Source organism: Gavia stellata, chromosome 16 (assembly GCF_030936135.1).
Source record: "Gavia stellata isolate bGavSte3 chromosome 16, bGavSte3.hap2, whole genome shotgun sequence".
Lineage (NCBI taxonomy): Eukaryota > Metazoa > Chordata > Aves > Gaviiformes > Gaviidae > Gavia > Gavia stellata.
In genome coordinates this window covers 9,097,123-9,109,865 of record NC_082609.1, presented here as the reverse complement: position 1 = coordinate 9,109,865, position 12,743 = coordinate 9,097,123, and the positions used below count along the sequence as shown (strand labels likewise).

General features: G+C 39.9%; 1 protein-coding gene across 2 annotated transcripts in view; it reads right to left on the bottom strand.

Moving 5' to 3' along the window:
- The window catches only part of ITK (IL2 inducible T cell kinase), a 31,624-nt gene extending 22,989 nt beyond the window's left edge, over nucleotides 1–8,635 (bottom strand). Inside the window, exon 1 of one of the 2 annotated variants that reach the window (XM_009822187.2) lies at nucleotides 8,465–8,635. In XM_009822187.2, the coding sequence (XP_009820489.1) occupies nucleotides 8,465–8,635 (171 nt within the window). The remainder of the gene's footprint in view (nucleotides 1–8,464) is intronic. The other variant, XM_059825246.1, reaches the window with a different exon arrangement.
- Between the last annotated feature and the right edge of the window lie 4,108 nt (nucleotides 8,636–12,743).

The window sequence follows — 12,743 nt, the reverse complement described above, 5'->3', positions numbered from 1 at the left end:
ATCCATTGTTTGCTCTGATTTCTCTTCTCGTAACTCCATAACAAAATATTTACGATAGCCATTCAGTGTTAAAGCTCTTGAGCTATTAAAATATCATTTCATGGAGGATATGAGTACACGGCTTCAAGGCAAGAGGCACCATTACAGGTCTAATCACTGGTAGGAAATAAGGGGGTCAATGGACAGACCACTCCAGCAGACCTGTCTGTCTCTGCAGACAGATTAATATCAACGTGAAGCAGAACTGTTGTGCAAGGTGTAACACCTTCCAGTGGTAGAGAGTTCAATTTCATGTGGCTTGGTGAACATCATCTGTTTAAATTACTGACATGTTACCACCTTTCAGGTATGACTTTCTTCAGGTCTTGCTGAGCTTCTGCAGTAATTTGGAAAGGAACTTCTTGATTTGTGGAGCTGCCCAAATTCTGCTTATGCCTATGGTGTTGCAGAGTCTCCAGTTTATTTGCCACTTAGACTATGGGTCTCTCATAGCCATGTGTTGGTGCTGAGATAGCAATGAAGAAGAACACAGAATATAGTAACTAGGAGCTTATGAGATATCACTGGAACAATATGGACTTATTTTTAACGGTAATTCTCCTGCTAACGTATTTTTCCACTGATCAGAAGACTTGAGCTTGAACTTGAATCTCCTTGAACACTGTGTTAATACAATTGCTTTCTATCTCTTATCATATCCCTTATCTATACAATGTGGTATGTGCTGTTTTTATCATTAATAGTTAGGATATTAAGAACTGTTGATTGCTGGATTCATAGAAACTTTGCCTGACCACTAGCATTGTTCAGTATTTGGGGAGTTTTCTCATTAGGAACACCGATAGTTTGAGGTTTTATGGGAAATAAAATAATTGAAACAATTATAAAATTAAATTCCAACCCTAAATTGAGCAATTTGAATTTTAAAAGAAAGTTGTAAGGGATTTTGCATTTCCTGCCAATCCTAAGTGCTCCAAAGGAAAATTGGAAAGAGGTGATAATTGATAATACTGTGATTTTCTGTAGAGGTCTGACTGTTGTGTTGTATTTTAATACCTCAATTATATTTGATATTTAAATCCCTAAATGTGGCTGCTTGGCTTACATGTCTATTATGACTATTTTGTCCTCCTAGTCGAATTAAAAAAATAAATACATTTGTTTTACAGCTGTTTTCACATCTAAAGAACATGAAGGTGTTTTAGAGGTGGGCGTACCCTGGATGCAGAGTGCATTGAATTATGTTGAACGACATAATCAGCTGCAATGAGTGCCTAAGATGCCTCCATTCATCTGAGCAGTAGAGATGGAGAAGCACACCTAGGAGTTTGGGGAGGCAGCTGGAGGGCTGTGCCTGCTTCACTGCTGTAACTCATCCATGGGCACTCCACTGCAGTCCTCAGTCGCTGCCGTATCTGACTAGAGCAGTTGCAGCCACTAACTTCTTTTTGCCATGTTTCCAAGATCCTGCCAAGATGTCCTTGATCGTACCCTCACCTGGAGCACAGGAGATGGGAATAGACCTAGGTAAAGAAGGTGAATCACAGCAGGATCCTACGTCAGAAAGCAAATATTTCATCTGCCTGTGAGACATTACGATGCTGCTTAATAATTTTGCTGCCTGCTGTCTGTACACACCGTTTGCATGCTATCAGTTCGCTCACCATCCAATGTCACTCCCAAGAACTAATTTCAGTATCAAATCTTGTTTAGTGAGGCCAATATTGTTTGTAGCCAAAGCCTGTTCCAGGCAAACAATCTCAGTTTGTTATCAATCTACTCCGTTAAATTCTCAGTTTACCTGGGGAGTATCTGCTACAGCAGAATTACTCCTACTATCCTTATAAAGTCCTATAGGCCAGATCCAGTGTTGCATTTCCACCAAAATAATTTAAAAACAGAGAAATCTAACTTTTTTTAAAAGGCCAGAGAAGTCAATAGAGCTAGACTGAAGACCTGGACCTCAGACACTGCATACTTAGCCAAGAGTTGTCGGGTTCACTGTTCACTCCTCCAGGCTTGCTAAGGTGTCCAATATTCAGAATTACATGAGCTGAAAACAGAAGGCATGCAGGGAAAGATTGAAACCATAACCGTTCTGCAAGGTTGCTATGGTACAAAGTGTACATTTTCATGGGCTGTGTGTATTAATGTTCAAATAAAGAGATCTGGTGGAAAAGCACACTTGGCCATAAGAGCATTTTTCTCTTGGCTCATCACAGGGCCTCACACATCTGCAATAGCCCAGTATTTTTACTGAACTCCTATTTTAAGTTTGTGCAAAGACACTTCCAATGTTCACGTTGTCTCAAGTCCCACCTGAGATGATTGTTAAGGTGCGCATACCTACTATCAGCGCAAGTGGTTTGACAAGAAAATCAATGTCACCATCAAGAAACAGAAGAAAAAGAAGGAAGATTCTTGGCTTTCAAATGAGCTTTCTAATATGATGGAAATAAGTCTTTTATGTTACATAACAGCATATGGAACAACTACTGAATACTGCATTAGTTTCTTCAAAACTATTATTGACTCTAGCAAAGACTGGAAGGAGTGGATTGCGGTGAATGAAGGATTCAGTGAAAGATGGGAAGCTAAATTAAATCGACTAAATGACATCACTCTTTCATTAAAAAAAGTATAAGCCTTAAGGACAGAAAAAAAATTGGTCAGAAAGGATGAAAGAGTATAAAGCAACAGCAGGCATTGCAACAGTATCAGTTACAATGTTGATTGCAATATAAAGCAAAGGCAGGCATTGGAAGCAAAAATGGGCACAGTAGAAAAGTCTAATAAAAGGTAACTATTAGGAAATCTTGTATTTATTGTAGAGTATTCATATTAGGAGGAATTCCTTCCTTCTTAAAGATATAAAAGAAAACATGGGTTGAAGATTTTTGCCGCATCCTTAATGTTCTCCGATGGAAGAAAGATTTGAGCTTTGTAATGTAAGTGACATGTATCTGACATTGGCTGGGAAGACATTGCTTGAAAGTAATTTTAAAAACAATCTTGAAAGATTAAAGAACAATAAACACTTAGGCAAAGGTCTAGCAGAAGCAGAATGGAGTATGCACAGAAAGTGCAAAAAGAAAGCTATTATAATCAAATTCTGGAAGATAAAATTAGTTATTCCAGCAAAAAGGAGCTATTTTTATTACCAGACTCTATCACACATTTGTAGAGTTAGAAAGGCCATAGACAGCAGACACATTTTGCTTAAAGCAATCTTGTCTAGCCAATATCACCACGCAGAAGTCATAAATGAGAATTGCAATAGATGGGAACTTTGTAAATAGCCAGAAAAACATTTGATAAGTTGCATCGGAACAGGTTGCCCAAAGACATGAAATCTCTGTCCTCAGCTTTCAAGCAGTGGCTAGTCAACGCTACAGCCAACTTGTTCTAGTGCTGGCGATAGTCCTGCTCCGCGTGTTGATCTAATGCTGGCAGCAGTCTGGCCCCACGCCCGAAGTCTGACTAAACGAATTTAAGAAGTGTCCTCCATGATTCTGTGATTTCACAGAAGAAATGAGGCTCATTGTGGCAAACAATATGAACTTAATCCTCCCTCAACTCCAATAATACAATTCAGAGTATTAAAAAATCCATTTTAAATTTACAGAGGTGTACTAAAGGATTCATTTAACATTAGGCACAGGTTTGTACCTTGTCTCCATCTTATTTAAGGTTGTATTGATTTTATTACGTAAAAATTCATTGAAACGGGTGTGAGGTAGACAGATGCCAAGCCTGACTTCTTTGTGGGTGGTATGTGTATTATTAATAAGTAAGTTGGAGACATGCATCAGAAGACAGATGGTATTGCAAATTCTGGCAAGCAAACAAGGCTTGTTAATAAATACACAACAAGTTACGAAGAACGACGTATCTACTCAGATATGTATTTATTTGGAAGATAGTATTTAAAACCATAATTAAATACACTTTAGATGAGGATTATAGCTTCATGACTGTTAAGGTATTCAGAATACACAAAGCAATGAGAAATGACCGTATGAACGGTCACTCTAATTAATGGGAACACCAAAATGGAGATCTTCAGAAGCAAAGTCTTACTGTGTTTACATTAGAGTCATGGGGAAAAAACCAAGTGTTTCCAGGGCAGGATGGACAAGTTGGATTCTGTGTAGAATAATCAAGGTACAACGGACTGCTGGACCGAGGAACAGAGCGCTGCTTTTGTTACCGTGGGTAGCTGGACTGCTGCAAGTAACACAGCATGTAGATAATGCAACAGAAGCAGTTGAAACATTTTTTGGATGCCGATAAAAGGCTTTTCAGCCAAGTTTATTCCTTTGTTCTCCTGGAACAAGAGACTGAAAGCAAATTTCAAGACACACTCAAGTGCCATCTTTATATCTGAATATCAAAGATCTGAATGAAAGAGCCCAGGACAAAGCTGACTCATACTATGTGACCTCTTGAGCATCTGACCAGTGTAGGAAGAATAGTGCTGATGTAAATGAAAAGGAAACTCAGTCCTTTTCTGTATGCTCCTTTCATTGCTGCCTTTAAAAGCTGGACTAGTAATAGCCCATGAATGCATGAAGATATAAAATTTAAAAATATTTATGTGCCTGAACTTCCCAGGTGTTAGGTGCAACTTTCCCAGCCCTGCAATACTTCTCAGAATGCCTGTATAGGGCAAAATGCCTATTTCTGAAGAGGGAAAACTGTGGCGTAGGGACATGGAGCACTTCTATATACTTGATACAGACAGACCCAAGCACTCTCCCTAGGTCTAAGCCACCCCAAGATGAGCAGCCCTGATGCAGAGATCACGTAATGGTAATGGTGCCACATTAGCGTGGTATCAGCCCAGAAGACCGTGGCCTGTTCACTAAGTGTGGCATCAGCCTTGGGTATCTGTGCCACTTTTAGACTACAGCCAGCTTGAAATACAGGGAGAGATGCTCATATCTGGCTGTCCCCATCCTGGTAGGAATGTGACATGCTGAAGACTATGCAAGAACCTCTACTTAGTGTCTAAAATACTAAACTACCTCTCTTCACTCTCCTGTCTGCTAACCTGAAAGATTTACCAAACACCATAAGCTGTTGAGCGAATGGGATACAGGTAACTCAGCAGTTTAGGTGTTTTTGCTAAGTAAGGACATTTGAAACTCTGTCCTAGACACCTCTCCGAAGGGATTCACTTGTCTGCTTTTTTTGCAGAACTGCAAGTGTACTGGCGCCCTGAGAGTATCACATAGTGTCTTCACTGTCGGTATTCTGGTGAGGATCAAACTCATTGAAATAGTTAAAATGATTACTCCTATGTGCTCATTTACTCACAGGCATGGTAGCTATAAAATCAGATGCTGGAAACGAAGAATTTTTGCCCATGGAACCGATTTGCATGTTATAATAAAGGCACTTCTGATGTATTTTAGTAGAGACGGGGGCTGAATACATGTGCCTGTTATCAGGGCTTTGCTTTATGTTAAGACAGCCCTGCATTGTGCACTGCGTAATGAATTCCAGAAAACACAGCTTCTTATTGTTGTCAGTTATTGGGGGCTCATTCTCCTAATGAGATATGTAGATATCTTTCATTAACATCAACGGTGATTGTGTGCTTGGCCCCTGAGGAGAACAGTGCTTTCTGTCTAGCTATGTCCATTATGATGAAAATGCTATTACAGTTATTGCAAAAAATCGCCTTTATGGTGTTCGTTGTCTGGACAGCTTTTGGTATAATTTACAGAATTATCCCTGTACCTCTTTGACCTGTTTATTTCCTTGCTTTGGACTGCTACAATAAATGCTTAATCATCTTTTTACACTCACAGCATCAAAATGCAGAGAAAGGGACTGGGTGCTAAACCCTGTTAAATACAGGCAAAACATATACGCCTGGGCTTAATGCATAAGCATATGCTTTACTTTAAGCCACCCAACTGAAATCAGTGGGACTTCTCAAACTGTTAAGCAGTTTGCTAGTTGTTTTACCCGACTTTATGCACAGGCTGTTGTTACTGACCGTGGACCAGAGAGGTGGGTACTGTGCAGTATTGAACTCTGAGTACAGTAAGCCACTGGACAGGTTGGTAAGGGGCTCTTAAAGAAACTCATGGAAAACTCCTATAGCAAACATCCAGAGATTTCCCTTGAAAAATGCGTACTTTAAAAGCCCAGACAGTTGTTGGCCCCATCTGTATGGTGCAGTACGCATGCCTAGGGATACTCCCCATCGCCGCAGCCAGCTGGCAGAGAACACCAATGTCCTTACCACTTTTCCCTAAACCTCCATAGCAGGGGAGCCATATGCAAACTGCCTGTTGGCAGTGGTGACAGCCTGTGCTAACCCCTACCAGCCCCACAAATTATCTGAGAGACCCCCCACGGAGCAGGGCCACACCGGTGCCAGGGCCTGTGCTACGGAATGAGCCCTACAGACCACTGATTTCAATGCCTGCGCACACTCCCCGGTCCTGGTTCTCTCACCGGGATGGGCGTAGCCCACGTGTCGGGCAGGTACTGTAATTTTCCCTTCACTAGCCATGAACTCAATTGCTGGGGGTTCACTCTGTTCTCAGCACAAAACAAGACTGTTCTTGCCTGGGCTGCCCTAAGCTTTCCTCTCCAGAACAGCAATGACCTGACCACGTGGAGGGCTCACCGGGATGGTCTAATTTTGGAGAAGATTACTGAAGGTGCTGAGGATCGGTTCTGGGAGTATTTCACAGAACAAACTCTTTTCTCCCAATTTTGTACAAAGTTCTTCCATTATTGTAACAACCTGATTTTGACAGTTTGTGTCAGAAAAAAATCAGTGTTTCATGGAAAATCAGCCCTGTAATTACAGATACACCCACTGTCCCTCAAAAGTGTATAAGGGCCTAAAATTACATGTGTGTTTACATATACATGCCTACACATATATAATATGTGCATGTTTAAAATACAGCATATATCACATAAAGCGGATCATATACCAGACCCTCACCTTGCCTAATTGACCTTTAGGAAGACTGGGGGAGAAAATTTCCAGAGACACTCACATCGCATACGAAATCTATGCTCCACTGAACGTCACCAAGTCAGATTTTCCAAACTATTTCAGTATCTAAAGATGCTGACAGACACCTACTGTGATTCCGCAAAAGTATCCAGGCAAAATGTATGCTGAATTAATCTCAAGTCCACCAAGATTCAGAAAGCACCAAAGAAAACTAGTTGTGAAGATTTCTCTAAATACCTACAGCAGAATTACTTAGATGCTTTTGAAAATTTAACCCAGAATAATTAAGTGGAATAGTTACAATGGAATTTAAAATCTTAAAATAATGGCATCCAAAAGATAGTTTGGATAGCAGACAAAGAGAGTCTCAACCAAATATAGACACAGTACACAGCAATAAATATTATCCTATTTAAATATGGAGGTAAGAAAAACACAGACTATAAAATAAAAGCAAGAAAAACGTTTTGTTGGGCATATTTGAGAGAAATAACTTGCAAGTAAAAATGACTGTTAACCCTTAAAGACAGTATCCAACCTCAACTATGTTATGATAAAATACAAGGGCACATCATACTTTGCTTTTCTTGTTAGGTTCAGTTTTAACTTAATTTTCTGCAATTGAGAAAGATCAGATGGTCTGAAGTTGCCAGTGCTGGATAGCAAGGCAGCACGATCCCCGATCCCACTCTGCGTACAGTAACAGTGCCTAAACATAATGGATTAACAGCATGTTCAGTGCCTGTTGGAAAACAAGCAATATTATTTACAACTGTAATGAGGCTCAGCAAACATCCAGCTAAATAGAAGAGGGAAATAATTCTCACTTCACTAGAACACTTAGCACAATGGGGTGCGCAGATTGACTTCTAATTTTCTTCATATTTAGCAAATCAGGGAAATGCAAGCTTGGGGAAACAATGCCTAGTCTGAGCACCGATCTCATCATTGCATCCCTTCTGAAGCTAGTTCCAAAGACTAGACATGTTACACATGGCTGCTGAATTTATTTTAAGATGCAAGACTGGTATCCTACCAGCCAACAGTCTGCTGCCCTGAAGAAAAGAATGACAGAGTGAAGATCTGTGGATGACTTTTTTCGCAGATGTAATTAGGGGACACTTGTGGTCTTTGGAATATGCCACTCCAGGTCATCCCCGTACTCGTGTGAACTGCCAGGCACAGGCTCATGCAGCTGTTATACACACCGGTTATAACAGCCCGTGCTAAATTCCTACAACAAAACTAGATCCTTTCTATGAAATAGCAAGGTAGTCTTATTCCTCCATGCACACCAAATGCCCACTGACCAGAAGCTCTAAATGACCTATTTGAGTGGTGCTGTAGTAAGGGCCAGAAATGTTAATAAAATTTAACAAAGATTACCCTTCCCTCCATTACCATCCTTCCCTTCCTTTAACAAATTTTATCCTTCTCTCCATTGCTCTATTATGAGAGAGAAAATGGCTGACGTACCCCATGGCGATGTTCGTAGTAAGCCAACTTGGATTTGGTTAAGACAAAGAAGCGCACTTTAAAGTTGGAGGGTGAAGTCCTTCTCTTCTGCTGGGATTTTTTGATCAGCAGTTCCTCCAGCAGCACACAGTTATTCATGGCTGAGCCAAAAATGGTCCTCTCCCAGGACATGGGATGTCTGCCCTATGCGCTGAGTGCCCGTCCAAGAAAGAAACACAAGAACGAAGACAGTTAATTTAAAAAAAAAGAAAAAAAAGGTTTTCAAAAGGCAGCGTAGGTGCTTTGAGCTTTATCTTCCCATCTACAGCAAAGCTTCCTTTCTGTCAAACCATAACCACATCCTCTCTGAAGTCATAAAACGAACAGCACATGTTGAAATACACGCTAAGGTAAATGTTGTGGAAAAAGTAACACTTGAGGGGCATTCAGTGGATGTGAGTCAATGATTAAGGATTAATTAAAAAGAGGTGTGGCATGATTAAGCATCTGTCTCCTACTCGCCCATTTAGTAAATACAGTTATAAATGCACACACTGAGCAGGGATGTATAGGATGAGTATCTCTCCTGTCCTTTTAGAAGTAGGTTATGCATCCATATTTCTTTTTTGAAGGAATGGTGCCTTCCCATTTAGAGTATTTAACAGTTGACTGTGTGTCTCAGAGGTTTCATACAACTTATTTTAAGGAAGTTTCCCACATAACATGAAAGTTCCTACTATGTAAGCAAAGAAAATTCTATCCAGGATATACTTGTATAAGGAATGATAAATATTTGTAGTTGTTAGATGTTTAAACTGAAAACAAATGGTTACAATAACTGATAACTAATTAATTATCATTGGTTACTATTTACTGATTACTGACTGCTTCAGGTGCAGTCTAATGAGTCTGTGGCTGGATGTTCCAGGAGGCACAGGCACATCATGCCCTCTGCGGATGCAATTAAGACCAGTGTAATCAGCAGTGAAGTGAGCACAAACATCAAACCAAGCGTAACTGGTTTCCTCAGGACTTCAGGACACCATTCAGAGCAATCTGCACCAGGCTAAATATAGAAATATAAAAAAATTAATATGTACCTAATGCACTCAGTACAACAACGCTGTTATATTTTGAAACAAATGCAATTTAGTTTTCTCTGCTCTTCAATTTTTAATATTTTGTTTATTTTTTATTAGTCATGTATACATCACTGATAAATAATGAATAATACAGTGTATTGCTGATGCTACTGAGGATTGGCGAGATGGAGTCTGGTGGAACGTGGGGAAACTACAAGATATGTATTTTCATTAATTATGTATTTCTGAAAATTATTTCAATCTAAATAATTTACCAGTGCTGACTTTTGGCTTTAGTTCAACGTAGCATTAGGGTACAAGGAGATAGGTCCCTATTGCAGATACGTTTTTAGAGTGGTTTTCAAGCTCCAAAGAAGATACTTTGTTATTTTAAATTCATTTCATGAGAAAAAAAAAATCTGAACAAATATCAGAATTGCAAACTGTTTAAATGAAGACTTGGAGTTTATAGAGCAGTTTGTAGACAGGCTTGGGAACCATATTTCTCAACACAATGTATTGGTTATCCCTCCCAAAAAAAGAGGTGGCATATCCCTTTCTTCCTGTTTTATGTTATATTGTTTAGGGAGCATGTTCCAGTGATCATCAAATGTTCCTTACCAATTTTGTTCAATGCTAACTGAGAACCCGCATCTGCCATAAAAATACAATTTAAAGATAGCACTTGACATACAGATATGCAAGAGAATTTGTCAAAGGCAATGCAGTATCATGAAACAGAAACAAGGACAAACAGAAGCTGTCATGCAGTTAATTCCTATATATATGCGTCTATCTCTATGTGGTGTTCTTACCGAAGATGAGATGCAGCATATATTGAAACATTTGTCATGCCCAAGCCTAGTGAAGCTGTGTTTCGTTTCTTGGCAGAGTGACTGAGTTCCAAGGAACTCTTGTGGTTGAACAAGAAAGATGACACAAGTCTGTGATCTCCTGAAAAATCGTCACTGCTGCCAAGGGGGATTTCATATCTATTTGTAGACTAGGATTCGACACTCGGGCCAAATTTCCCAATTATTCTACGGAACAGTTTGCCTCATGCAATGCACATATATAAAAAATGCAAAGTCTGCTTTGAGTTTTCTGAAATCACACTCTGTGTAAACAGCACCTATTCGGCTACTTCCAGACCTTGTTTAGGTGCTTGCACCTCTAAAATATAGAACGCCTTTTGCGTGCACATAACTTTCCTCACACTTGAGAATTTGCCGGTTTAAATTACACTCAGAGTTAAAGGGGGTTGTGGTGACGTGACTGTTGGTCTCTTCTCCCATGTAACTAGCAATAGAATGAGAGGAAACGGCCTGAAGTTGCGCCAGGGGAGGTTTAGACTGGATATTAGGAAAAATTTCTTTACCGAGAGGGTGGTCAAACATTGGAACAGGCTGCCCAGGGAGGTGGTGGAGTCACCATCACTGGAGGTGTTCAAGAAATGTGTGGACGTGGCACTTCGGGACACAGTTTAGTGGGCATGGTGGGGTTGGACTTGATGATCTTACAGGTCTTTTCCAATGATGATTCCAATGATTTCCTTAATGATTCTGTGTGATTCTGTGCTACTTTCTTGTAATTAATAAACCAAAACATGGACAGTAGAGCGCCCTGACAAACAGTATGAACTTCACTCTGCTAGAAATAGTGAATCTCCCCAAAAAGGCTGTTGATCTTAATAGCATTTTGCTTGATTTGTGTCAGTACAGATGAATTTATAACCACATTTTGTAATGTCATCACATTTTTAGCTATGAACACTTATTTAGGACTACGTTATTCTTTCTAGACTCTTCTTTGCACTAACTGTAACGTGTTAAGGACTTTCTGAAAAGTCTTTGTAGGTTGGGCCAAGGAGGGTTGCAGTCTGTTGGCAGAGATGTACATGTTGTCTTCTCAGAAAATTGAATATAAATAGAAATGCAAGGGTGTGACATTGCAGCTCTGCAGAAAAAGCAAGGCATACAGAACAGCAAAGAGATGAGACACCAACACGTAGACCTCTGAGGGGAGCAATGCTGCTGGAGATAAGAGGATGTGGGGGGGAGAAGAGATTCAGCAAGGGTGGTAAGTAGTGGGGGGAGAGCTAAGAAATTCTTTGAATGTAGTGCCTGGCAGCTTGATCTCTTCAAGAGATAAGAGATGGGTTACTGGAGGGACATGAAGAGGGGAGCGATTTGATCAAATGTTCAGACAGGGAGCTTGGCAACTGCAATTCATTTGGTGTAAACATGGTATGATGTGATGTGTTGTAGGAGGTCTGATGGGAAGATGCTGCAAGGGGTCAAGGCAAGAGAAAAACATGAAGCAGACAAGATTTGTCTCTGCACGTGGGAGAACTGGACAGGCTGAGCTGCTGTGGAAGAGTAGGTACAGATTTGATACAACACATGTAGAAAGACACACGTAGTTATAAGAAAATAATCACAGATTTTGGCCTGGAATGATAGAGAATCTGGTAGTTACATTAGAACTAGCAGGATGTAGCAGGCAAGATCAGCCACTCTGAGTTTTCCATGGTGAATTCAAACTGACAATGGGCCAGCTAAGATATTAGACAGCGAAAAAAGTAAGAATGACCGTAAGGAAGGAATCAAGTCAACACAACCAGATTTGGGTGCCACTGATATAACACAGGAGCTGATTTCAGTGAGAGCTGCAAATTGTTTCTGTTTTGCAATATCTTTATGAACTGGTAACTCTTCACTGTTGAACTGGGGAGGAAAGTAGGGACTGACGTATTTTTGTATCCACTCTTGCCACAGATCTACCCTTTCATGTTCCTTTTTCACTTTAATCCCAAACCCCGTGTGTAGCAAGCACACAGATATTTGAGTGTAGCAAGCCAAAACCAGAATGTGAATGCTTTCTAGGTCTAATGAATATATAGACAGGTTGACATTTAGATATACAAAAACATACAGTCTAAGAATTGTATTTCTATTTAATTATACGTTTATGAGGGAGTAACCTGCTTACGTGTATTTGAATTTTATTTAATTTCAAAGATCATGATTTCTTGTCCAATTTTTAAATAAAATTCTTTGTTGCTTTCAAGACATGAACTGTAGACATAAATCATATGTCATCATCCACCTGGGTGACTAACAGGTTATAACCCTTTTAAACAAAGCCTCAGTCATTTACAGGCTTCAGGGCCCTTCTGTAGTAGAGCAGGATATATATATACATACATACATACATAC